We start from the raw sequence: 27,718 nt of genomic DNA, 5'->3' as shown, positions 1-27,718 counted from the left end.
GAACTGGCATGATACCGCATGTGTGGCTCACAAGAAGAGTTTTTGCTTTCACCTAGTAAAACTCAGCAGCTTACCAAACCTACTTCATGGGTGCTAGGTAGAATCTACTACAATATATCTCTATCCTTCCTTTTGGCTGTCGTTTTTTCAGTTCTTGCTTCTTGGGGATAAATATTGAATAAGTTTATGTACAACCATCTGAATAGTATAGACAAAAGTTGGCTGGGGAGATTTTTCTCTTATTCAAATCAAATTGCTAGGTGATAACCAATGTTATAGTTGAGAGAACAAAACCCATGAAAATGTGTGCACAAATTTAAATGGGTGAAGAGTGAGCAAAAGACAGAAATGGGTTTTCAGAGATCCCAGTGGCTGGCTCACCATCCAAAGCACAGCTGGCACTGCCGGGCCCTGACAGGGCCTCACACTCTTACCCATCAGGACAGTATTTCTGTCACTCTCTGAGTCGTGCCAATGTCTAAATGTTTTTATTTCAGCCATAATCTTAAAAAACAAAACAGCATTAACAGCTTCTAAGCAAGTCTTGCTTCAGATTCAACACATTGACTTCAAGTGTAATACCTGAACTATCACAAGGGAATAAGCAAAGAACAGACTTCATAATTGTGTTCAGTTCTGGAGGAGAGCGAACGTCACAGCACTCTTCTTGCTGAGGTGGAGGTGGGAGACCGGGATCATTTCTCAGCACACAGTGGCACAGGCACCCCACCCAAGTTCCCCACTGCCAGTTTTTACACTACTCATGACATGAGCAGTGACTCAGACTCAGTGCAACAGTCAACAGTACATGGTAAGTTTTCTAGCTCTCTAGAAGCCAAAGTCTGTATTTTGTTTGTACACACTTCATTAACATTTTAACACTGAAGCGATGTTTTAAAAAATGTTCATGGACCTGTACATTTTTCACATTTGAGAAATGCTGATTAGGATATTTCGCTTCCCTAAATCATCGCAGTGTCACTCTTCTACCCAGAGCACGCCCTCTTACTGAGGTGAGTTGAGGGGAGAAAACTGGATCCGAATCCAGTTTAGAGGGAGAGCACTCTAGCTGCCACCAGGTCAAGAGGCGGCGGCTGTATTGAGAGGAGATCAAGTTCTCACTGTCGTTTCATTTGGGGTTCATTGACGGAAAAAACAGTACCAAACCCCCAAACATGCAGTTAACAGGTAATAAAGCTGTACAAAGCTTCCAACTTGTACCTACAGGATGAATTTGAAACTTTAGCATTTCTTTACATCTTTCACTCCAAAGAGAATAAGTGTTCCAGGTGGCTTCCAAAGATGACAATATCCAGTACAGTTTGACATCGCTTTTTAACAGTCAGCGTGGTTCAGCAGAACTTGTATAATTAACATTTTGCCACCTCCACGTGTTCATTCATGTTGAGCTGCAATTAAACAGCCACTTATATTTGAGAGAAGCAAGACTTTAATGAAGAAGGCTACAAGTTATGGACAATAATTAGTTCTCAAATTTTAAAAAATGATTACAGAAAACACTTTACTGAATTTTCTTTTTCCTAAAAAGACAGTCTTCAAGGATGTCCGAGAGAGACAGCAAGCACAACACAGTACAAAAGAAGGAAATGTTGAATTCCAGTGCAAGACACAAACATAGCACAATTAGGGAATCAGGTGGAAGCAACCATTTTCACAAAGAATGGGATTAGGTTTTTATATTCAATCAGGATTGGGGTGTTTTTTTTTGTTTGTTTTTTTAAGCTTTAAAAGTCCAGCATAAGGAAGAGAATTGAGAAGAGAGAATGGGGCAAGGGGCTAAGCGTATCTACAATCACCAAAAAAACACACGGGTTCCACCACATGAGAAGTGGAGGTTAAACCTGCCTATGTAGCCCAGCAAATATTAGGAGCAAATGCCAAGACTAGGTCTAGGTGTTGATGTCACAACAGGCTAAAACAGTTTTTAAAGGGACCCTGATTCCACCAGGACTGGTCTCTCATCAGCGTGGGCTCTGACAGACGAAGTTCCTTTGCATTTGCACCAAAAGGCCAAAGCTTTACCTGGAACAAGTTCACTCCAAATAATGCTCACGTTGCTGGTTTTAACAGGTCATGGAGTCATAAGTGTTCCTAAAAGACCACCATTTCCTAGGAGAAGGTCCTACTGATTACCAGGGATTGGAATTCAAGCAAACCACTGAAGAAGGGAAATACTAATGATATTCTGGCACTGTACAAGCTGTCTGCCTGTCGTCTCTGCCAAGGACATGGGATATACTTGGCTTGTAGCTCCATGATCTCCAACAGCGATGAAGTGGAACTGGGACCTCCCCCACGTCAGAGGAGGATGCCCAAAATTTTCATCCCAGCCCAACTTCTGAAAGAAAGCAGACTATCGGGGCTATTATTAGGAACCATGCTCCTGTGAATTCTGTGGAAATGAAAGCTGTTTCAGTTCATGCCAAGTCTTTTCATGGTCCGCCAGCGATCCTTAATCATCACAGCTGTTCGGTTAATAAATGGGTAATTTTTAGAAATGGCAGCCCAGTTTCCTTCCCCGAATTTCTGCACTCCAGCCTTGATCCACTCGCTCTCCTCTACAGTCCACTTCTGTAAAAGAAAACAAAAAGATTTATCATAACCTGGCTCTCCACTTATTTACATCTCCATACAGTGAAGAGGTAAACTCAAGAAACCTAGGAGAGCCGAAACCGGTTTGGCTCAGTGGATAGAGCGTCGGCTTGCGGACTGAAAGGTCCCAGGTTCGATTCCGGTCGAGGGCATGTACCTGGGTTGCGGGCACATCCCCAGTAGGAGATATGCAGGAGGCAGCTGATCGATGTTTCTCTCTCATCGATGTTTCTAACTCTCTCTCTCTCTCCCTTCCTCTCTGTAAAAAATCAATAAAATATATTTAAAAAAAAAAAAAGAAACCTAGGAGAATATGAACCCCCAAAAAAGTTTTATATTTCTAAAACCTGATACAGACAATAAGTTAACACTGGATTTGGATATTTAAAATTTTCAGTGTCCTGCCATTTCACTTCAATTAATAATCACTTGTGCATTCAAGCGTCAAACTTGTGTGTTGTTCATGATCAGGAACATGTGTCAGGTTGCTGTCCAACTAGATTTTTCTTCCAGAGAATAACTACAGTAGCCCTCACTTAAGGCAACTTTAAGTGAGAGGACATATTAACAAAACCAATTTTATCCTAGGCTAATTAATAGAAACAAGACAAGTACAGCATCTAATCAACATTATAACAAAACATTGATCGAAAGGATGTTACCTGAGGATCTGCTGTATTTAACTTAGTTTGGATCATCAGAAAAACGCAAAGGATTTTTTGCCAGGTGCATGGGTAGTCTGTCTGTGAGATGTGGGTACTTATTTTACCTCTGTTCTACCCATACAACCAGAAAGAATTTTAAATTACCTGCTTTTTTGTTACACTGCTTGTACTCTCTTCATCTGGTGCAGCTGGAAAACATTAAAAGTAGATTCATTTCAGAGTTAACTTTCTTTGCACAAACACCAGAAAAAGACACAGAATGTCCCTAATGGGAAAGCTTGATTCAGATTTCACAAACTTTGAGAAAAGAAAGGATATCACCAAAGGAGAATTTGGTTTTGTCCTTTGTTTGCAAGATACCAATCATTTCAGCCCATGAAAATCTGTACACAGCAAATACAATACAAAAAGGCATTAATAAATGTTGGTTAATGATGGATTTGGGGCTCTTTAATAAAACTAACATTTTCTAAAATTACTGAGTGTGGTATTTAAAACCCTAATATACATCTTATACATACATGATTTCTGCTTTATAACCCCATGCTAATCACTGTTTTGAAATAACTTTTACTGTTTCATGTCAGAATTTTAAAATCGTTGATCCTTTTATATAAGTTTAAGTTTAATTCCTTAAACAGAAGAACAGGGTAATGCCCTAGCTGGTTTGGCTCGGTGGATAGAGCATCGGTCCGCAGACTGAAGGGTCCCAGTTCCATTCCGGTCAAGGGCACATACCTCACTCAGTTGCAGGCTTGATCCCTGACCCTGGTTGGGGCATGTGTGGGATGCAATCAATGTCTCTCTCACATCAAGATGTTTCTCTCTCCGTGTCTCTCCCCCTCCCTTCCACTATCTCTTAAAAAAAAAAATCCTATATAATAAAAGCCTAATATGCAAATTTTCCGCTCAACCGCTCGCTATGGCATGCGCTGACCACCAGGGGGCAGGGCAGCACGGTGCTGGCAGCAGATGGCTGTGGAGGTGCTGCCAGCCCTGATGGGCCCCGACGAGAGCAGGACCGCAGAGCAGGTGGGCAGGCAGCGCTAGGCCAAGGTGGTGCCAGCGGGGGCCCTATCGCCCCACAGACTGCGACCAGCGGCCGGGGGCGGGGCCGCAACCCAGCTCCCAGACACTGAGGGAGCCGGATGGGGGCCTGATGACTCTGGCAGAGGGGACGCTTGGGGGCCCTGGTACCGCCCAGTGCCCAGAGGTCAGCTGGAACCTGCCCTTCCATGCCAGATGCTCGTGCTTCGATCGTCAGACAGGCCTAGAGACCACACTCATGCATGAATTTCGGACACTGGGCCTCTAATCTACAAGCTAAGTGACTGGCTGACCAGCTGGTAGGTATGACACGCACTGACCACCAGGGGGCAGACGCTAAACGCAGGAGCTGCTGAGGGCACTCAACTTTGTAGAGTGCCCTCTTGCACTCTGGGACCCCTCGGGGGGTGTTGGGACCCTCGGGGGGTGTTGGGACTGCTGGTTTCAGCCCGCTCCCGCAGGCCAGGCCGAGGGATCCCACCTGCCAGAGGGACCCCCACTCACTCCGCAGAAGCCCTTCGAGCCCCGGCACCCCCCCAGGTGTGGTCGGCCGGGGAGGGACCAAGGGAGGTTGGCTGCAGGGCATGTCCACCCTGCCCTGCCAGCCACCTTCTAATTAATTTCTTTTCAATGTACACAGATCTGTGCACCGGGCCTCTCGTACAAGTATAAAAGACATGCCATTTCAAGGCAATGAGAGCTAGTTAAAAAGCTGCAAGAAAAGGCAAAGTTGCATAAACATGAAACTTGCTAGATGTCTCAGCAGATGCCACAGTCCCACCAGTGTTTCCGAAACAATGGAGGAAGGTGGCTCAGGGCAGATTGTTTATTTTTAAACTACGAAGTATTTCATACTATAGTGGAAGCATAGTTCTAAAGCTGACACATCTGGACTGCACTGGAAGTGGATGTTTCCTAGAACTTTTATATTCTGTTGTTCTTAACTATTTAATGCCACTGTTAATCATTTTGTTACTTCCCCCATTTTCCCTGTGATCTTGATCTTGCCAACTATGTTTTTGCTACTGAAGCTACTTTTTTTTTAATTGATTTTTTTACAGAGAGGAGGGGAGAGGGACAGAGAGTTAGAAACATCGATGAGAGAGAAACATTGATCAGCTGCCTCCTGCACACTCCCCACTGTGCCCGCAACCAAGGTACATGCCCCTGACCAGAATCAAACCTGGGACCCTTGAGTCCGCTCTATCTACCAAGCCAAACCGGTTAGGGCTACTGAAGCTACTTTTAAAAGACAAAACCTAGGAAGTGGCAATGGATTGGTCGGTGGTGCGTTATAAAAGTGCTTAGGCCCTGGCCGGTTTGGCTCAGTGGATAGAGCTTCAGCCTGCGGACTGAAGGGTCGCAGGTTCGATTCCAGTCAAGGGCATGTACCTTGGTTGCGTGCACATCCTCAGTGGGGGTGTGTGCAGGAGGCAGCTGATCGATGTTTCTCTCTCATCGATGTTTCTAACTCTCTATCCCTCTCCTTTCCTCTCTGTAAAAAATCAATAAAATATATTTTAAAAAAAAGTGCTTAGAATCTCCAAAATTCACGCCCTAACCGGTTTGGCTCAGTGGATAGAGCGTTGGCCTGCGGACTGAAAGGTCCCAGGTTTGATTCCGGTCAAGAGCATGTACCTAGGTTGCATGCACATCCCCAGTGGGGAGTGTGCAGGAGGCAGCTGATCGATGTTTCTCTCTCATCGATGTTTCTAACTCTCTGTCCCTCTCCCTTCCTCTCTGTAAAAAATCAATAAAACATATTTTTAAAAAAAAAGAATCTCCAAAATTCAGGTTTAGCTCTTAGATATTTCCATTAGCATATGAAATATGTGGTAGGAGAGATTCTAATGCAAATGCCAGGAAGTTCAATAATAATTATTGAAAAGCAAAGTTTCTTTTCTTAGAAAACATGTAGAAACTGGTAAGAGATTCTGTACCTAAACAAAAATGCAGGGAATGACCACTTCTACCTTTTCTAATTAAAAGACTTAGGGAGAACATCAATTACAATTAAAGATAGGATTTATTAAAACAAAACCAGGAACTTTCATTAAATACAAAGTTCTGCTTTGACAATCTCCATTATTTAATGGGAAAGGACATATAATTGACTCCTGAGACACAATGAGGAACTTACTGAAATTTTTCTAGTTGGGAGACAAGCAGTTTCTGAAACACTGATGTGACAGTAACATGCATCTTACACTTGCAGGTGTCAAGGAGAAACCAAGGAGAATCTCCTAACTTACCCTGAACATCAAACAGTTCGTCCTCTTCCACCCAAGTCTCTTTTTCTTCAACCCCATTAGAACTGTTCCACTTGCCTTTGGGTAATCTGCGGAGAGATCAATGAGAGACAAGGTGTAAAACATTCATCCTGGGTCATTCATATTCTGTCCTTGGCTCACTTGCAGTCTTATATTTCCCCTTGCTCTGCTGTGACCACATTCAAGATTCACCTACATACAACTCCTAAATCCTAACCTGGCCTGGTATCTCCGTGTCATCATCAGGCTGTAGAACCACTCCTCAGACAGCACTGAATACATCACCACCACCCTCAAAATACGTATTTTTAAGACTGTCTAGTTATTTTGTAAATGAGCAATGAAAGCAGTTTGCTTAATAAGTGCATAAGTTTGAAAAAAATTCCTTGAGTTCCATGAGTTTTTCTATGGAATTACCTAATTGACTATTTACTTTCCTTTGTTTTTTAATTGGATCATATCCCCCAAAATGTTATTTCTGAGAATAACTAATTTGAGAGAAAGTAAAGGATATTTTTCCTTCTCAGGATATTAGCTGTTAATTACTATTTGTAAATAAAAGTCAGACAGCTTAAGTTTTCTATCTATTTGTCCTAGTGCTAGGATAAAATTTTCACCTCTGGGTCTGTCATTTTCACCTGAGTAGCTGTTCACTCTTTCTGCAGATAGTCTTTGCAGTTCAGTGGTAACCCCCTGCACCTACTCTCAACTTGGCATTTATTACGTGTACAAATGATTTGGTACTTGATAATTTCTCGTGTTGTGGAAGGGGCTGAGATCTGGATTTTCATCCTATTAGTGGCTGTGTGCTCCCGGGAAAGTCAGGATGGCCTGTGGCTCCTGGATTTTGAACAGCCCTTGAACTAAGAATGGATTTTATATTTTCAAAGCATTGTAAGGAAACAAAACAAAAAATACTCCCCCCCCCCCCCCCCCCCCCACACACACACGGTCCACAAAACCTAAAATGTTAACCTTTTGCTGGACTTATATATAAGTTTTGCGTGTGATCCCTTAAATTGCAAAAACCAGTAATTATTTTTATTTGGTTAATAAACACCTAGTACTTGCTCATGCCAAGTGCCGGGGGAGGGGGGGGGATATAAAAACCTAGTAAGTCATGGCCCTGCCCTCCGGGTGATAAACCTTAATCCTGCCTTCCTCTCTTCCACTGGCCCAGCTCCTCCAGGCCCTAACTGCTCGCTCGCCTGGCAGCAGTGTCTAGCGCCACTCTCCTTTCCCTCAGTACCTCTTCCAAACCCTCACTGGTATCTCATGAAACCTTCAGATTAGTGGGGTTAGAATTATTTGGACATAGTTAGAAAAGCCGATTACAGAGCATTCCCCAGCCCCTTCTAATTCAGTAGTAGGGTGCCTGGGAATATGTATTTTTTAAACATTCCATAGGTAATTGTGATATGAAGCCCAGTTTGAGAACCTCCACCCGATAGAATACAATAGGAATTCAAGTTCTGGCCCATTTACCTATCCAGACTTTTCTACTTTCTTCCTCCATGTGCATTGTATTCCCCTGCCATACAGACTACATGACATTTTTGGGAACATACCGGGTATTCTCATGCCTTTATGCAAGGGGTTCCTGCTGCCTAGAATCCCCAGGTCCCCAATATGCTTGATGACCTCTTGAGTAAGAGGTCATCTTTCAAGGCCAGCTCAACATTTGCTCCTCTGCAAGGTTTGCTCCGCCAACCCTGCTGAGCAGGCTCAGCTCTTCCGTGGACAGGGATCCCTTTTTGGTAAAGGGCCAGATAGGATCTTCGGCTTTGCAGGCCTTAATGTCTTTGTTGCAACTACTCAACTCAATGTAGCATCAAAAGTAACCTTACACAACTCAGCCAGATAATACATAAACGATAGATGTGGCTGTATTCTAATAATCCTTTACAAAAAACAGACAGCAGGCAGATTGGGCTCAGGGACTGTAATGTGCCAACCTCTGCTTTCATATCATCCCCTTGGCACATGAGAGAGGTGGTTATGTCTGAAACCTTCACAAATCCTCCCATTAATAAAACTATTGTGGTCAGGCACTCTTTCCAGTTTTCTCATCTGTTCATGGGGAAATATCTACACCTCACGAGATCACTGTAAGAAGTCACTGAGATCACGTCTAGAACGAAAATAAGTGTGTTGAGCTGCATCTACTTGCCCAGCCGTGACTCACTCACTTCCAAATGCTGGTATTGGTGCATATAGTGCAGCTTAGTGCCTGAGTATGACTCACCTATCAGATGCCACAGCCCCGCAGGACACCTAGCACATGCTGCCAGAGCACAGGTCCCCAAACAACTACAACAAAGAGCAGTAGTACAGATGGCAATGGCCTGGGGAGACCATCAAAGTCACCTACAGCAGGGTGACCAGGAGGTTCATGGAGGAGGCAGAATTTTTAAGCGGCGGCTGATGTGTAGTGTACAGGCCATGGGCCCTTGAGTCTAGACTGGCCTGGATTAATGACTTAAGGCCAGTTAGCAACTTTTCTGAACCTCCCTCATTTCTAAAATGGGGCTAATAATCAGTACCTGAGGATTGTAGAGATTCAGTAATATAATACATAAATGTACTTGGCCCACAAAAAGTGCTTCTCTTCCCTTTAAAGGACGGATGGGATTCTGACAAGCAGTGATGGAGTGATGATAGTCCAATCATGAGGAATGACAGGGAGCAAGAATACAGTAATAGAAACAAAACAGCGTGTTCCAGAGAGGGCAAGCAGACCAGTGTGCCTGGAGGAAGGATCCACGAGAGGACACGAAGGGTAACAAAACTTGAGAGAGAGGTCAGGGGTCATGATAGGGGAGCAAAATGAAAGCATTCTAACCACTGCTCCACAGAACCTAGCACAATGTGAGAGGTTAGTAAATATTTACTGAATTTGCCAAGTCTCAAAAGCTCATAGAAGGTGCAAAACTGTAAATACTCATAAATCTCTAGTTAGCAGTCAAGGTACTCAGCAGTCTGCAAAAAATGGAAGCAGCAATGAGCAGGAGGCTCCGACACCCTTTCATCCTCATGCCCTCGTGCAATGCCTGGAGGCCCCGTGTGGGGCTTCAGAACTGGCACAGATGGCTATGTTGTCTCTCCCCACTCCCGAGTCACATTCTAGCAGTCTGAGCAAGCCTCGGTGGTGAACAGCTTAGATGCAAGTTACTTCATTCACAGAAGCAATACCAGGCCCAACCAGGACCACCAACCAGCCCCCAAACTCCTACAAAGAAGGTCTTCATACTTGGGATTCTTCTCCCTGGGAAGGGGTTGGTTGAGAACAGCAGGCGTGGATGGTGACGCTGGAATGATTTCCTGAGAGGAGTTGAGGCTTGGGCTCAGCTCAGTACTCTGACTATCCTCCTCCAAAACCAATCTGCTAATTGTCATACGCTTGTTCTTGGGCTGCAGTTCAGAGCCACTCTCTCCCTCAGCAGGAGCTGAACCTTCGTTTTCATCCTTTCTCGGTCTCTTGTTTTTGAGGGCCGGCGATGACAGGGATGCTTTAGTAGGAAGTACCAGATCTTTCTGGTCCAGTTTTGAGAAGATCGCCTCAGAATCTTGTGAACCGCACAGAGTCTTGAAAGCTGCTTTCAGAGTCATAATTCCAAAGGTGGTTGGAGTATTCCGTAGCTGCCTACAAATAAGGCAACATACTAAGATCAGTCTCACCACTTTTTAAAATAATCTTACCTAAGGGTATTTTTCTTCATTGATTTCTAGAGAGAGTGGAAGGGAGGGAGGAAGGGGGTGATAAGAGAGAAACATCGATAGGGGAAAGACTCATCGATTGGCTGCCTTCTCCACACACCCCTACTACCTGAAACCGGGTATGTGCCCTTGACCAGGAACTAAACCTGAGACCCTTCAGTCCACACTCTCTAACCATGGAGCCAAACTGGCCAGGGCAGTTTCACCACTGTTGATGCTCATATTAGCAGAGGACTCCTCAAATTGAGGACTTTTAATAAAAAACAAACAAACAAACAAACAAACAAACAAAAAACAGAGAGAGAGAGAGAGAGAGAGATAACCTTACTTTACAAAAGCGTCTATTTAAGTTAAACTATGGATTTTAAACTCCAAATCAGAGAACCTTAAAGGAACGAGGGCCACGGATACTCCAGAGACCTCTGTAACTTGTGTGTGATCGGACCTGTTAGTCTGTATGGACTACAGCAGTGTTTTCCGTTATGTAAGAACTTTACACAGTGTCTGACAAATATAAGTCCATCTGGACAACCTACTGATAATCCAGCAATTTCACTTTGAAGTCTAAACTCTCCTTCCAGCTGTCCCAGTCCGACCCTCGTGTGGCAAAAGTCAAAGACTGGTCTCCATTCTGCCCATTTTCTCCTACAATACACTTGTGAATGGGACCTTGAGAATTCTCAGAATAAGAAGCGTGCCACACAGTTTTGGAACAAGAAGAAATTGCCTTTTCAAGAGAAGTTCATCTGTCGTTTGGAATAGCTAGTGTGCTTTAAGTAAAGACTGTTAGGAGAGGGCAAACTGGCAGCCTGTAGGCTCAACCCAGCTGGCAGGTGTCTTTGCCTAACCTTCGCAAGTGTTTTTTTTAAAAACTGGATAACTACCAACATTCAAAAATTGAGAAAGCTAAAAAAAAATAATTGTTATCTCACACAAAAATTTGAACTGAAGCTTGGGCATCCTTGGACAGCAACAATCACACAGGCTGAAAAGCATGCCCTCCTGGTTCATTGTCCATGCTCTCAATTACCCTAGACCCACTTCATTCCTTTACCTTTCCCACCAGGCCCCCAAAGGCATCTAAATTTGTGAGCCCCCTGCTTTCACAACTGGTCTTGGGAATCTGATTCACAGTCTGAACACTCTATTAACAGATCAGATATCAACAAGGAAGTGCTGAGTAAATATGGGCCAGGCAGAGAAACAGGAGGACGGAACTTTTGAGGGATGGCCAGTCAGGAATTTCTGTCAGGGATCTGACATCCAGTCTCCAGTACCCTCATTTTCCCAGGTGTGCTCTGTACCTTCACAGTGCCGTGTATGAGCAACCCAGTAACAAGTCAGAAGGGCATCTCTCACCTCGGAGGTTCTCTGGGTGGCTTTTCCACAGGCTCTGGTGCTGGCTGTTTATCTTCCTTCACTGTAGCTGAGGCAGAAGACTCAGATTTCAAAGCCTTTTTGGCCATCTGGGAAAGGAAGGATGTCATCAGGAAGAGGAAGCCACAGAATTTCATTAATTCTTTGCTTCTTTAACCATGACCATACTCAATATGCAAACATGTTCACCTACAAACCCAATCTAGGCATAAACTAGGACATAAAAAGCAAGAGAACTTACAAGAATGATCTCAAATTTCTTCCTTTTCTTTTTCAAACAATGGCTCATAGTTTCTATGCTGAAGGAGAACTCAGTTTGAGTACTGCTTTTTCAAAGAATTGAAAAAATTCGTTAATTATGTGGTTTTACTTCCCATTCCTCTTCTTGGGAATCTGATTCACAAGTCTGAACACTCTAATAAGTGTTCCTAATATCCTGACACTTGCTCCTGGATTATTCCAAATGGTCTGCTTTATAAATAATTTGAGATTTGCCAAATCTCAAATTTGCCAAATGACAAGTGATGTCTTAGGATCTGCGAACTCTATCCTCACAAAGAAACCGGCAGGTATTTTCCAGTTACCTGGAACACAAAGGAAAGGATCCTAGGCCAGGCCCAAGTATCCTGACACTTGCTCCTGGATTATTCCAAACAATCTGCTTTACAAATAATTTGAGATTTGCCAAATGACTGCTAGGATCATTGACACTATCCTAATACAGGTCTTGCACATCTACAGTTACGAGCCATATTTTCAACACTCTCAAAATCCTAGTTTAAGAAACTAGGAGAGACTGGGCTCTAATTCTTCTACAAACTGTGTTGAGCCTCACTGTTTCCCTTCTTTATGCTGATCTCTTTGATCCAATTAAAGAATGTCTTCATTTGGCCTCTTCTGCCTTATACTTCTAATCACACCTTTTCTCTAATTATGCCTTCTTCCTGTTAACAACCCCATCATAACACATCTAATAAACCACTCTTCCTCCCAATTTAACTCAGACTTCATCTCCTCTGGGAACCACCATCGACTGTAAGATGAATTTCCTCCTGTAGCAACCACACAGATTAATGACATGTAGAGGAGGTAAAAATGGGAGGTAAGAGAGACAATCTTTGTTTCATTTGCCTCTGTCAGGATCTCTGCTTCTGTATATTTACGGCATTTAATTACTTAAGGAAGATAGTGGATATAATTCACAGTCTTTTCCACACATTTATTTTTTCACTTCTAACAAGAGTTGTCCTTTTCTAATTGCCTGCACATCCTCAAGGCCATGTCATGGTTATGGGAGAGAAGGCCAAGGCCCACCGTGAGGAGGTAGGGTTCTGCATCATCCAGGTGACTCTCCAGGAAGCGCAGCATCTTCTGTTGGAAGGTCTCATAGGAAAAGTTCTGGATAACAGGGTGGGCCAAGTTCTTTTCACGGATGATGTTCAGGAGATCATTTCTCAGTTTCTATACAAAGGACCAATATTGGCAACATGAAAAGGAGAACTCTAGTAAAAATTCAATGATGAGTTGAGACAACACTGTCAGAAAGTTCACAACATTCTCAATGAAAATCACTGGTACACAGAAAGGAAGGGGAGCCCACCACAAAGGATGGGTCAATAAATGACGGATCAGCCACAGTGGGTTACCATGCAGCTATAAAATAATGAAGAACTTAGGGTCTAAAGTGCCTTTATACATTTACTTACAGATTATTAAACTTAAAAAAGAAACCCAAGATACAAAAAGGATAAAGAAGCTCTTTATCTGCTAATATAGCATGATCTCTAAGAGTAAGTCAAAGAAGCAATTTACAAGAATACTCAAATTAGTGTGTAGAATATGCTCACATATGTATATGGGAAGAACAGGAAGAATGGATATGTGTGTATACAAATATCCATATACAGACACATGCACACTTATTTGCTTGCATATACGCAGAATATCTCTGAAAAGATAAAAAGCAGAAAATACTGGTGGCCTCTGAAGAGAGAGGAATGAGGTGGCTGAGTCAGAGATAAGAGAGTTTCAGCAAGCTCTTTGGTTGTACTTCTTGAATTTTGTGTTATGTACATGTTACCTTTTCAAAAGTTAAAATTTTAAGGAAAAATAAAGGGGGGAAAAAACCAAGAAGAGGATATCAACAGAGCTTTTGGCACCAGAAAATAGAGGAGTTACGTCCTTACAAAGGCAAATTCTCAGGTCTCTACAGGATCAGCATTGAGGCAGCATTAAGTAAAGTTAGAAGTGATACAAAACTTGATAGTTTGATACCTGGTGCTGATCACTTAAAGTTCTGTCACAAACCAGACAGAAATGGGCAAGTAAATGACTTATGTAAATTTGTGTAATAAAAAATAAAAATTAAAAAGCCAATCTAACAGTAAAATATCCTCAATATAAAAGACAACATGCTAGCCCTAACTGGTTTGGCTCAGTGGATAGAGCGTCGGCCTGCGGACTGAAAGGTCCCAGATTCGATTCTGGTCAAGGGCATGTACGGTGGTTGCGGGCACATCCCCAGTAGGAGGTGTGCAGGAAGCAGCTGATCGATGTTTCTCTCTCATCGATGTTTCTAACTCTATCCCTCTCCCTTCCTCTCTGTAAAAAATCAATAAAATATATTAAAAAAAAAAAAAAGACAACATGCTAAAGGTGCTGAATATTTACATAACAACCGTAACAAAGAACTCTTTCCCTGTTTTCCCACAAAAAACAATGAAATAAATTTAAGTCTTAGAAGCAAAATATTATATTTACCTGAGTTGTGGGGTCCTTGGACATATGTTTTTTCAAAATTTTTGAAGCCTTTTCAAATTCTTTATTTTTAATACAAATAATGACAGCCTACAAAAGGGGGAAAAACCTTTTTTTAACTGTTGTGATAAGTATGAGAATATTAAATGTCACAAAGCTTTACTAAAAAGTGAAACTAAGTCTTACATATCCAAAAACTTTTTCATTCTTTCAAATTCCTGTACTTAAAAACTAACAATTATTGTTCAAGCATTATGAACAACTGCAAGCTCTTTCAGTGTATAGGGTATAGATTTTCAGCATTACATTCAATTTTTTAAAAAGATGCCTATTACAGTAAAATCTGATCCCCCAGATTACAGACCATTTACCCAATTTGAATAGGGCCTCGTACAGAAAGGCAAAATGGACTCGAGTCATTCCAGGTCCCCAGAACAATTGGTTTTGTTCTTTTTAGATGCTAAAGCTTTGATGTAATGGAGGGAGAGAGGGTAGGATACATTATTCCAGTTAAAATGTGCAGGGAATTACTGAGACAGACAAACTCAGCTCATCCACAGCAGCCACAAAAGAGGACAAAGTTTCAGTTAGGATGAGGTCTCAACAACCAGAGGAAAAGAAGAGTCCTTTGGTAAAAACACACACACAAGAAAACCCAAGAGACTACAGTAGAGGGAAATAAACCGTAAATTGAAAATTAAAAAGGATATTTTTAAAACATGTGCACTTTTTTTTTTTTTTTTTAATTACAAAGGCCAGGGGAAAGCTGGGAGCACTTGGAATTACCTAACAGGATAAAGTAGCTCCCTTAGATCCTGTCCCAAGAGAGGTATCAGACATACCTCACATACAAAAGGAAGGAAAATTGGTTCATAGGTAGATTATTTTCAATCTTCACAGGGAAGAATTTAAGGAGAAACAGACAAGAGTAGGAGGAATAGCAAATCCATGAAGTACTAAACTCTGGTCATTCTGTCAACATGCTGAGCACAGCCCTACAGGGCAAACCAGTCAAATGCTCCTGAATGCATAAGCCTAAATTCTTGCTGCCCAGGGAAGGTACAAAGTCCTTCCATTTAATCCAGCGGTTCTCAACCTGTGGGTCACGACCCCTTTGGTGGTCGAACGACTCTTTCACAGGGGTCGCCTAAGACCATCCTGCATATCAGATATTTACATTACAATTCATAACAGTAGCAACATTTCAGTTATGAAGTAGCAACGAAAATAATTTTATGGTTGGATCACAACATGAGGAACTGTATTTAAAGGGCCAGAAGGTTGAGAACCACTGATTTAATCAGATGACCACATTCACTTTTACATAATTTTTTTGCAGAAAAACAATACTAAAACTATACTTTCTTGAATACAAAGATTTTACTTTTTTAAGTCAGGTGCTATTGCTTTTAAATTTTATTTGCCTTGCATATAGTAAATTAATTTTTGGTGGACTGTTGAGTTTTAACACAAGTATTGCCTCTCTTAAGGATACAAAAACCTCCCTTGTGCTGCCTCTCTGTAGTCACTCTGCCACATCCCTAATCTTTTCACTATTTGGACTCCTCAAGAATGTCATAAATGGATTTATACAGTACTTAGCGCCTTTTTTTTTTTTTTAAAGGACATAGCCTTGAGACTAGCTTACTTCCCTCAGTATGATGCCTTTGCAATCCATCTATGTTGTTGCATTATCAATAATTCTTTTTATTGCTGAACTGTATATCCCCTTGTATGGTTCTACTACAGTTTTGTTTATCCATTCCCCTTCTGAAGGACATTTGGGTTGTCTGCAATTTTTGGTGATTATGAATAGAGATGCTAAAACATTCATGTACAAGTTTTGGTATGAACATAACTTCATTTCTCTACAGTAAATACCCAAGAGTGGAATTGCTGGGTCATATGGAAAATGTATGTTTAACTTCATAAGTGGCCAAACTGTTTTCCCGAGTGATTATACCATTTTGCGTTCTCATTGGCAACATGAGAGTTCCAGTTGCTCCACATCTTCACTAGCACTTCTAGTGTTAGTTTTTAAAGTTCAGCCTCTCCAGTAGGTATGTCCCGGTATTCATTGTGGCTTTACTTTGTATCTCCCTATGGACTGATGTTGAGCATCTTTTCATGTACTTCCTTGCCATCCGTTTATTCTCTTTGGTGGTCTTCTGCCCATTATTAAAATAGAGTTGTTTCTTTTTTTTTTTTTTTTTTTTTGAGAGTTCTTTATATATTTTTCCTCTTTATTGAATTGGGGTAATACTGGTTAACAAAATTATACAAGTTTTAGATGCACAATTCTAGAGTTCTTTATATATTTTGGATAAAAGTCCTTTGTCAGATATAAAGTGTGCAAATTTTATTTTTTAAAAAAATATATTTTATTGATTTTTTACAGAGAGGAAGGGAGAGGGATAGTTAGAAACATCGATGAGAGAGAAACATCAATCAGCTGCCTCCTGCACACTCCCTTCTGGGGATGTGCCTGCAACAAAGGTACATGCCCTTGGCCGGAATCGAACCTGGGACTCTTGAGTCTGCAGGCCGATGCTCTATCCACGGGGCCAAACCGGTTAGGGCAAAATGTGCAAATTTTATATCCAGTCTATAACTTGTCTTCTTTCTCAACAGTATTTTTCTCAGTTTTAAATTTTAATGAAGTTCAGTTTATCAATTTTTCCTCTTTTAGTGTCATATCTAGGACATAAAAATTTTCTTTCATGTTTTCTTCTGAAAGTTTTATAGCTTTACACTTTACATTTAGATTATGATCCATTTTGAATGAATTTTTGTATAGGCTGAGTTTTAGGTCAAGGTTCCTTTTTTTGCATGTGGACATTTGTTTCAATACTGTATGTTGAAGACTATCCCTTTATCATTAAGTTGCCTTCACATTTTTGTCAAAAAAACGAAGTCATATTTGTGTGGGTTTACTTCTGGATTCTCTCTGTCCCACACGAATCTACATGTCTACATGGAGTATAATTCTTAAAATTGGGTAGTGAGTCCTCCAATTTTGTTCTTCTATAAAACTGTTTTGTTTTAGTTCCTCTGCCCTAACATATTATTTTATAATCAGTCTGTATCTCTAGAAAATCCTACTGAGACTGTGATTTTGGAATTATATTAAATCTATAGGTCAACTGGAGAATGACATCTTAACTATCCTCTATAATAAAAGGGTAATATGCAAATTGACCCTAACAGCAGAACGACTGGGAAAGACTGGTCACTATGACACACACTGACCACCAGGGGGCAGACGCTCAATGCAGGAGCTGCCCCCTAGTGGTCAGTGCACTCCCACAGGGGGAGCTCTGCTCAGCCACAAGCCAGGCTGATGGCTGCCAGCACAGTGGTGGTGGCAGGAGCCTCTCCTACCTCCTCAGCAGCGCTAAGGATGTCCGACTGCAGCTTAGGCCTGTTCCCCGCTGGCAAGTGGACATCCCTCAAGGGCTCCTGGGCTGCCAGAGGGATGTCTGAGTGCCAGCTTAGGCCTGTTACCCCAGGGAGCAGGCCTAAGCCAGCAAGTGGACATCCCCTGAGGGGTTCCAGACTGCAAGAGGGCACAGGCCAAGCTGAAGGACTCCTCCGAGTGCCTCTAGTATACTATAGTCTTCCAATTCACAAACATGGTATGTTTTTCCATTTATTAGATCTTGAATTCTTTCATCAGCATTTTGTATTTTTCCCCACATACAGATCCTGCACATGTTTTGCTAGACTTAGACTTATATTTTAGTATTTTTCTTTTGGGAGCTATGAGTAGTCCCATTATCCATTTTTATATAGAATGGGGCAAAAGTGGGTTTACAGTTGTGAGTATGCAAGTTTATTCTTATATTATTAAATATTGTATTATTTTCCATACAAAATTAGTTTCAGTTACCTATGGCCAACTGCAGTCCAAAATATTAAATGGAAAATTCCAGAAATAAATAATTCACAAATTTTAAATTGCACCATCGCTGTAGGTAGCATGATGAAATTTCAGGCTGTCCTGCTTCATCCTGCCTGGACCAGGAATTATCCCTTTGTCCAGCGTATCCATGTTGTACATGCTGTCTGTTAATCATTTAGTAGCTGTCTTGGTTATCAAATTGACAGTCATAGTATGACAATGCTTGTGTTCGAGTAGCCCTTATTTTACTTAATAATGGCCCCAAAGCACAAAGTAGTAATGATGGTAATTAGGATATGGCAAAGAGATGCCATTAGTGTATGTATGTATAGGGAAAAACATAGTATACATAAGATTTACTACCCAAGACAAAACCGGTTTGGCTCGGTGGATAGAGTGTCGGCCTGCGGACTGAAAGGTCCCAGGTTCAATTCCGGTCAAGGGCATATACCTCGGTTTCGGGCACATCCCCAGTGGGAGGTGTGCAGGAGGCAGCTGGTCGATGTTTCTCTCTCATCGATGTTTCTAACTCTCTATCCTTCTCCCTTCCTCTCTGTGAAAAATCAATAAAAATATTAAAAAAAAAAAAAAAGATTTACTACCCAAGGTTTCAGGCATCTGCTGGGAGTCTTGGAACATATTTCCCATAATAAGGGGGAGACTACTGTATTGTAAATGGCACTGTTTTGGTAATTTGATTTCAAAATCTTTATTGCTAGTATATGGAAATATGATTGATTTTTGTGTTGATCTTATATCCTGCTATCTTGCTAAAGTTACTTAGTATAGCTTTTTTTGTATATTCCATCGGATATATTTTTATACAGAATGGGGCAAAAGTAGGTTTACAGTGGTGAGTATGCAAGTTTATTTTTGTATTATTATTAATTACTGTATTATTTTCCTTTTGAACACTGTGAACCTGCTTTTGCCCCACCCTGCATACAGGGTGATGTCTTCTGCAAAAAGGGACAATTTTATTCCTTCCTTTCCAGTCTGTTGCCGTTTATTTCCTTTTCTTAATTTACTGCACTAGCTAGGTCTTCTAATATGATGTAGAATGGAAGTAGTGAGAATGGATTCCTTGCCTTGTTTTGGATTTTAAGGACAAAGCATTCCTTCTCCACCATTAAGTATGATGTTGGCTGTAGGTTTTTTGTAGATGCCTTTTATCAGGTTGTGGAAGTTACTTTTTATTCCTAGTTTCTGAGTGTTTTTATCATGAACTAATATTGAGTTTTGTCAAATACATTTTTGGCATCAACTGATAATGACTGTGTGGTTTTTTTTCTTTAGGTTAATAGAGTGGATTACACTTATTTTCAAATACTGAATCAGCCTTGCATTTCTAGGCTTTAGATCCCCACTGTGCCACACACTAACTGCATCTGTATCCAGGGCTGTATCTACAGCAGCGGGATGTACAGTAAAAAAAGCAATGGAACCCAGTCTGTGTGGTTCAGTGGTTGAGCATCAGGAGGTCCTGGTTTGATTCCCGGTCAGGTCACATGCCTGGGTTGCAGCCTCAATCCCCAGCAGGGGGTGTGCAGGAAGCAGCTGATGAATGGTTCTCTCTTATCATTGATATTTCTATCTCTTTCTACCCCTCTCCCTTCCTCTCTGAAATCAATAAAAATATATACTTTTTAAAAAGCAACGGAAGTTGCTCCAAGTTCTGGGGATCACACCTCTACTGTTAAAGAGGAAAGGAATTCTGCCTTCAGTTTTCGGTGCCTGCCCTGCTGCCATCACCATAGTACTGCCTAGGTGCTGGGGCAGGAGAGAAGGAAGTTAAAAACAAAACTGGCATTTCTCCCATCCTCTCTGACCCTTAGATCTTTCCTGCTCCTCAGACCAGAGAGAACCTCCCTTGGAGTTCTTTCTGTTTACATCTGGAGTGCACTTCCAGGTCTAAGGAGCCTTCAAGTCCAGGCTGGAAGATACTGGAGAGGGAAAAAATGATAAACTACTCATCACCAGTTTGGTAGACTTTCAAATGCTGGTGTTCTTCCCCGTCTCTTACTACCATTTACATTCCTAAGTCCTCAGAGAGCTGTTCCACACATTCTGTGCAGGACTTATACTTGCAGCATTAAGGTAAGCAGAAGAGAGCATGCTTAATCTATTCCAGAACTGGAACATAGGTCCTGTTATATTTAATTTGTTAAACAAGAAAGGAAATGCAAATGCTTTCAAAATCTAAAAGTCTGCCTCCAAAGTTTGTACTATGAGCTTATCTTTTAAAACTAAATATTAATTTCCGGTGAAGATTTCTTTTAAAGAGATGAGCCATTGCTTTTTCACTTGAGAGTATTCAGAAGTGTAATTTCTTCTCTTATGTGTCTGTTAAGGTTCTTGGGGTGTAAGCAATAGCAGTGGTTTCTTGCTAACTTAAACAAAAGGGAAATTCCAAGCACAGATTTTCAATAGAGGGGAGACAGACTTATGTTTGGGGGGAAAGATAGAAAATGAACAGGAAGAGAAAACCAAACTCACAGAAGAAAGGCTAAAGAAGAAAACTCAGAAAGAATCCAGGCTGTTATGGGAAAGCAGGCATGCTCAAAGCCTTTCGTTTCAAAAATTAAACTTCTGGGAGAGTTTGTCTGATCCACCAGCCCCTCAGATGGGGTAAAGCACCAAAAGAAAATCAAAGTGCTCTTACAAAGCAAGGTTCAGGGAAAGTGCTGCCATAGCAAAAAGCAACAAATAAATGCTTCCCCAAAACATGCCATACATGCTCTTCACTGCTGTTTTCGACAGAAGCATTAACTGAGGAATGTCTCTTTTAGGGATGAAGAGAAAACCAATATAGACTCAATAGCATTACCTTACAGAAGCAGTTCTCAAACTCTTTGGTCTTGGGATTACTTTATACTCTTAAATGTTTTTTTTTTTTTTTCGTTTTTTTTTTATATTTTATTGATTTTTTACAGAGAGGAAGGGAGAGAGATAGAGAGTTAGAAACATCGATGAGAGAGAAACATCGATCAGCTGCCTCCTGCACATCTCCCACTGGGGATATGCCCGCAACCCAGGTACATGCCCTTGACCGGAATCGAACCTGGGACCTTTCAGTCCGCAGGCCGACGCTCTATCCACTGAGCCAAACCGGTTTCGGCTATACTCTTAAATGTTAATGAGGAATCCAAAGAGCTTTTATTTATGTGTGTTATATCTATTAATAATCATATTAGAAATATAAAACTGAGGAAATTTAAAGATATTTATTAATTCACTTAAAAAACAAATTAATTCATTACAGTTTAACATAAATACATATCTTTATGAAAAATTACTATATTTTCTAAGACAAAAGTTTAATGGGAAGGGTGGCATTGTACATTTTTACAAATCTTAAATATCTGATTTAATAGAAGAAAGATGGATTCTCATTTCTGCTTGTGCATTCATTTTGTTTTGGTTGAAATATATATAAAAAGTAATCTGGCCTCACAGATATGAAGTTGGAAAAGGAAGGAATATTTTAATAGCCCTTCAGAAAATTATGGCTATATTTCTTCAACAATATACCAAACTTTGGCAAGTGAACTTTTCATCATCTGTTACATAAAAATGTGTTAGTCTATCTTATACTTTAAATGGATCTTTTACCCACAAATGATTCTGTAATATAATGCACTGATCATCTGGAAAATATTGGTTCATCACATTATGTAGATCATCCAAATATTGACCCATTTATTTAAAATATTTTTAAAGTCACAGTTGTTAATTCCATCATCAATCTTATCAGAAAAGTCTTGAAGAATTGGGAAGCTAGCAAGCACATTAATACAAGTTTTCCAAAACTCTTTCACTTGAAAACTTGAATTTTGTCATTGGTAACAAATACTGACAATTGTTTTCCTTGAAGTGACAAGTTCACTTTCTCAAGAAAATAACGGCCAGTTCCTTCAGGTCAGTGGTTCTCAACCGTCCTAATGCTGCCACCCTTTAATACAGTTCCTCATGTTGTGGTAACCCCCAATTTCATTGTTACAAATTGAACATAATTAAAACATAGTGATTAATCACAAAAACAACATGTAACTATATATGTGTTTTCCGATGGTCTTAGGCAACCCCTGTGAAAGGGTCGCGACCCACAGGTTGAGAACCACTGCTTCAAGTCAAAATGGTGTTCCACTAAAAAGGCAGCTAGGCCCTGGCCAGTGTTGCTCAATGATTAAAGTGCTGCCCTATGCACCAAAGGGCCTTGGGTTCGATTCCCAGTCAAGGGCTGGTACCTGGGTTGCAGGTTCACTCCCTGCTCTTGGTCAGGGCATGTATGGGAGACAACCAGTCAATGTGTCTGTCTCACATTGATGTTTCTCTCCTGCTTTCCTTCTCTCCCTCTCTCTACTTTTTCTCCCCTCCCTCCTCCCTTCCACTTTCTCTGAAAAGCAATGGAAAAAATATCCTCAGGCGAGGATTAACAACAACAAAAAGGCAGCCAGGTCAGCCTGCAACTCAATCACTCTAGGGGGTTTCTTGAAGACAACCATCAAATTTGCAGCAAAAATACTTCAGGCAAAATTCTTATTTTGTCACACAAAATAGTGAAAAGATGTTTGCTCAAGAGTCTAGATTAAATAAAATTAATAACTTTTACTGCTTCCTCAAAGACATTCTTAACTGAAACTGGCTTTTTTTAACTGCAAGCATGTGGCAATGAATACAAGGAGTACTAATTCAATTTACCACTACCTTGGCCATGCTAAGGCACCAGCAATTTTACCCATCATTGCTTGTGCACCATCAGTGCAAATGTCAATGCACAGAAAAAAATTGACTATTGTTTTTGGCATTGTTATGAAAATTGTTTTTGACCCGTTAAAGGGTCCTGAAGACCTGCAAGAAATCCCCAGACTATACGCTGAGAAGATCTAACTTAAAAAATAACTCACTTGATAAAAAAAAAAGGACAAGTGACATAGTATGTAATAACTAGATCAAGATAATTTTGATAGCCAGCCTCTAAGATGGCCCCCAATGATCCCTACCTCGCACATAGTCCCATTTTATACACTAATCCAGAGTTGGTCTGAACTATGTGACCAATAGCATATGCCTGAAGTGATGGTACGACATTACTTCTGAGATTAAGTTATAAAAGATTGCAGCTTCTGTCTTGGGCTCTCGTTCTCCTGGATCACTTGTCCAGGGAAAGCAAGCTACCATGATGTAAGCAGCCCTATGGGAGGCAAAGAGCTAAAGTCTACAACCAACAGTCTTAGCAGGAAGTGAGTCCTGCTAACAACTGTGTGAGTGAGCGTGGAAACAGATCTTTCAACCCTAGTAGTCAGCTTGACTATAATCTCATGGGAGACTTCAGCCAGAAATACCCTGGCTGAACAACTACCACATTCCTGACTCTTGGAAAATGGGAGAAATATTTTAATGTTTAAGTTGCTAAGTTTTGGGATAATTTGTTACACAGCAGTAACAGTAATACAGTTAAGTATACCGAGATCTTGTACCTGGTAGAAAATGGAAAGGAGACGGAGTCAACATAAGAAAATGGTTAACTAGACTTTATGAATAGATTTTTCCTTAACGAAGCTCCTAAACTAAAGATCAGTGAACTTAAAATAATATACAGCTGAAAGATGAAAGCCCACAAAGCTTCTTCCAGAAGACAAATCTATAGTCCTTGTGTTCTGAAGGAGTTGCACTTCTCAGCTAGCTACGTAATAGCAGCTACACAAATTACTCTGAACTGGTGCTGTTTCTTTCCATTCGAAAGCTATTCTGAAAGCCAGCATGGACTTCTCTTCCCTTGCTAATATGTCTTTTCTGGCATTTTCCCTCCAACACAAGCCTCACTTACCTAAACCAAAATTCTATTCTTGCAACTAGAATTATCTAAGCTTTCTTTGCAAGAGCAAAAGTAGCTCTTTCCAAGGTCCTTAACTGAGTAAATATCTGAACCTCACACACACTAGTTGTTTTAACAGGGTACCTGAGCACTCAGCACACCACCAAGGGACAGAGTCTTCATTGCTAAGCAAGGCTTTAATCTCAGCCTCCTCTGCCTCGGACGCAATTCCATCCTTTTAGGGGGTGCTCTTTCTTTTTCTTACCAGTTTTCTTACTTTCTATCACCAAGGCAATGCTGAGCTGTTGTTCCTCAGTCCCCACCTCTGAATCTGCTTCCACATCCCTAGCCTTTGTTATTGGAGAACAAAACACTCTTTCTGACTGGTTCCCATGGCCACTCTATGTTTTTGGTATTTTTTTCCCCCCAAATATGTTTTTATTGATTTCAGAGAGAGGGAGAGGGAGAGAGCGATAGAAACATCAATGATGAAAATCATCAATTGGCTGCCTTCTGCACGCCCGCTGCTGGGGATCAAGCCTGCATCAGGGGCAGGTGCCCTGACCTGGAATGGGACTGTGACCTCCTGGTGTATGGGTTGATGCTCAACCACTGAGACTGGCCAGGCTACGTCCATGTTTTAAATAGGTTCTACTACTTGAAGCTACCTGAGCCATGACAGAGTCAATAGTCCCAAATTCCTAGACACTCCACTAGCTTTTTTTCTTGTCAAGAACACTACCTGTGCAAGCCTTCCACCATGATTGTTTTTCTAACTGGCTGATTATCACAATGTGCCTATTCAAGGGGAATGTTCCCTAAGCCTCTCTTCCTGCAATTGCATGAAATAGCTCAGAGTCCCACATTTCCCAAGGCCCCAGCTCTTCTCCTTGGTTTATTATATATAAGGGTGACCAAACCAGTTACTTCTAGTCCTTCCACAGTTCTCCGAAATGTATGTAATAACCTCCAGGCTTCAGTGCCAACCCATCTCCTACGTACTGTGGCCCCTCCTGCTAGGGCCACACGGAAGACCACGAAAATCACAAAAGCTGAGCACCTACCATCAATGGTTCTTTCCAAGTCTGGGCTGAGAAGGGGTTGCCTGAAGAGATAATATCTATCTGTATGTTCATGTTTGAGTGTGCTCACTTGCTCTCTCTCCACCGTTTTTCCTCCACCGCACACAAAAAGATAAGCATTGTATCCTCAAAGACCTCTGATTTTTGTTCAAAGAAAAAAGAAATATAGAGCCTTACAGCCTCCTTGACCAGTTTTCTACTGGATTCCACCACTGCCTCTGTCAGTGTAAATTCCGTTTTAATCATCTCCAGCACATTGATAGCTGATTCCAGGGGTGTGAGCTCAGCCTCCATATCAAAGGAACAGTCTAGGACAAAGAGCACAGTTTTCACTTTAAAGCTATTTTCTCCAGAGTAGAAACGTTATGTCCAAAAATACATATATTAATGGACAGGAAACATGCAAATATAGTAAGATTTGCATTTGATTGCTGACTAACTCGCTATAGGCTTACAAACATGTTAAGGGTCCAAATTCAAGTCAATTAATTTGAAATGACTTAATTTTCAAGACAGGTAAAAAAAAAATTTTTTTAACACATGCATTTGCAGCTCAAATTTCAAGATGCACACATCCTCCTCGGATACAAGCGGCCAGAAACTGTAGACCGTTTTGCTAAACAGCTTTCAAGTTCAATTCAGAAAATAAAAATGTGCTTCTACTGTGAAAACTCTCTACATGGGGGGAAAGATGTGGCCATCTTAACATAACTCACTTCAGACAGCAGCAAAGTTGGGGCGAGCAAGAAACAGGTGGGAGGAAATAAAAAGAAAAACGCAAACCACAGAAAAGCAGGCAAGAGAATCTCATCAACTGCAGAAACTAGAGCCCAGAGCATGCTCATTCCAGAAGGAACACGACCACTGATCCGAACGCAGCGCACCTCAATCCCGAATCCGTCAGTCCCGGATGTAAATTTGGTAACAGAGTAACTCTAAACCCGGAGAAGAACACAAACATTGCCATACCTAAATTCTCCCCTTCTTCAATGCGCGACAGACACTGCATAACCCGCAGCAGCCGGGACACGGTGTGCTCCTTTCCCAAGGGCCTGACAAGCAAAGCTGGGAAAGAAGACGGCGTTGGTTCGGCGATCCCCCTCCCCCAGCCCCGAACACCGCCCCCCACCCCCACTCCCCTTCCCCGGGCCCGGCCCTCACCCTGCATGATGTCCCGGATCTGCCTGAAGTCCCCGTACCGGCTACTTCGAAAGGCCCGCAGCGCCTCGTAGAAGTAGAACTTGAGCACCCAGCGGTTCACAGCCTCCTCCAGCCGTGCCTCCCCCGCGCCCCCCAGCCCCGGATCGTGCCGCCCCCGCCGAGCCCGCCCGCTGCTGCGGGACGCCCGCCGGCTTGCCGCCCGCCCGGTGCCGTCGCTGCTCCCGCCTCCTCCCGCCATCGTGTCCGTTCGCCGAGCACCCTCCCCGCCCTCCCGACCGGACCGCTTCCTCGACTGTGACGCCGCCGGATCACGCAGAACGTCCGGGCCGGAAGCGGGGCCCCCTGTCCCGGCTCCCGCGGCCATGATACAGACAGCGTTCCAAGCAGCCCGCGGGCTTCTGGGTGGGAAAGGACCGTAGGGCCCCGGCCCCCTCTCGGCCCCCGTAGTTCCGGTACGCCTGCCGCAATGCCTACCGGGACTTGAAGTCCATGCTGTTCAGTTGCGCAACCCAAAGGGTGTTTGCAGTCAAGGGTCAATTTTGCTCTGAAATTATGGAACACTGCACTAGAGATGCGGGTCTTTGTATAAAATATTGAAAAATAAATACGTGCAGCTTATTAAGCACTAATTGTGAGATGTATCATAACATGGAGGAACAAATTTACGCTAAAAAAAATAACCCAAAGCAAGGGCCTGTGTTGACCCTGTTGAAATTAAGAAATAAAATAAGGCCCGGCCAGTGTGCAGTGGTTGAGCGTGGACTCGTGAACCTGGAGGACTCATGAACCAGGAGGTCACGTTTGGGTTCCCAGTCAGCCCCTATGCCTGGGTTTCAGGCTGGATCCCCAGTAGGAGGCATGAAGGAGGCTGCAGACCAATGGTTCGCTCTCATCATTGATGTTTCTATCCCTTTTCTTCCTCTTCCTTCCTTTTTCTGAAGTCAGTAAGAACATATTTTTTTATAAAAGGAATATGGCCAGTACCCCCACAACTTCTAAACATATAAGACATAACTTTTAAATTACAAAAATAACATATTGTCGTAGAACAGTTAGAAAAAATAAAAGGTTAACATTTAAGTCACCACATGAAAAGTATGTTGAAATTAAGGTTTATAGCCTTCTAATATCTTGTAATCTATTATGTGTGTGTGTGTGTGTGTGTGTGTGTGTGTGTGTGTGTGTGTGTGTAAAAAGGGTTATGCTATATATTTTATACTAGAGGCCCGGTGCACGACATTCATGTACTGGGGTGGGGTCCCTTAGCCCAGCCTGTGCCTTCTCGCAGTCCAGGATCCCTCAGGGGAGCA

The 27,718-nt window shown here is 41.9% G+C and overlaps 2 protein-coding genes and 1 long non-coding RNA gene across 5 annotated transcripts in view; 1 reads left to right on the top strand and 2 right to left on the bottom strand.

The window, feature by feature from the left end:
* Nucleotides 1-23,316, top strand: part of NIP7 (nucleolar pre-rRNA processing protein NIP7) — a 32,127-nt gene extending 8,811 nt beyond the window's left edge. The window contains exon 5 of one of the 2 annotated variants that reach the window (XM_059667629.1): nt 22,752-23,316. In XM_059667629.1, the coding sequence (XP_059523612.1) occupies nt 22,752-22,907 (156 nt within the window). In that variant the 3' untranslated portion in view covers nt 22,908-23,316. Of the gene's footprint in view, nt 1-497; nt 1,601-22,751 lie in introns of those variants that run through there. The other variant, XM_059667632.1, reaches the window with a different exon arrangement.
* Nucleotides 473-26,827, bottom strand: TERF2 (telomeric repeat binding factor 2). Of its 2 annotated transcripts, XM_059667621.1 has the most exons (10): nt 26,409-26,825; nt 26,217-26,312; nt 25,425-25,555; nt 14,450-14,536; nt 13,004-13,150; nt 11,672-11,778; nt 9,846-10,238; nt 6,578-6,663; nt 3,423-3,466; nt 473-2,592 (listed from the first exon to the last, which is right to left on the bottom strand). In XM_059667621.1, the coding sequence occupies exons 1-10, from the start codon at nt 26,770-26,772 to the stop codon at nt 2,434-2,436; spliced, it is 1,614 nt and encodes a 537-aa protein (XP_059523604.1). In that variant the 5' UTR covers nt 26,773-26,825; the 3' UTR covers nt 473-2,433. The 2 variants fall into 2 exon arrangements, with proteins under 2 accessions (XP_059523604.1, XP_059523605.1); XM_059667622.1 differs by lacking the exon at nt 14,450-14,536 and having other exon boundaries at nt 26,409-26,827.
* LOC132217416 (uncharacterized) lies at nt 21,557-25,366 on the bottom strand. Its single transcript, XR_009448894.1, has 2 exons — nt 25,230-25,366; nt 21,557-23,827 (listed from the first exon to the last, which is right to left on the bottom strand). It is a non-coding gene; the product is annotated as an uncharacterized LOC132217416 (long non-coding RNA).
* Nucleotides 26,828-27,718: the final 891 nt, after the last annotated feature.

Source organism: Myotis daubentonii, chromosome 15 (assembly GCF_963259705.1).
Source record: "Myotis daubentonii chromosome 15, mMyoDau2.1, whole genome shotgun sequence".
Classification (NCBI taxonomy): domain Eukaryota; kingdom Metazoa; phylum Chordata; class Mammalia; order Chiroptera; family Vespertilionidae; genus Myotis; species Myotis daubentonii.
The sequence above is the reverse complement of the archived record's forward strand: the minus strand, read 5'-3'. Positions and strand labels throughout refer to the sequence as shown.

What these genes read in the sequence shown, in the direction of transcription:
- TERF2 (XM_059667621.1), bottom strand. Translation starts at nt 26,772, where the DNA reads ATGGCCGCGGGAGCCGGGACAGGGGGCCCCGCTTCCGGCCCGGACGTT. An exon ending in CCACCCAGAGAACCTCCGAG is followed by an intron (nt 10,239 to 11,671) that starts GTGAGAGATGCC and finishes CCTTATTTGTAG; the next exon opens with GCAGCTACGGAATACTCCAA. An exon ending in CCCAGGGAGAAGAATCCCAA is followed by an intron (nt 6,664 to 9,845) that starts GTATGAAGACCT and finishes ATCTCTCCGCAG; the next exon opens with ATTACCCAAAGGCAAGTGGA.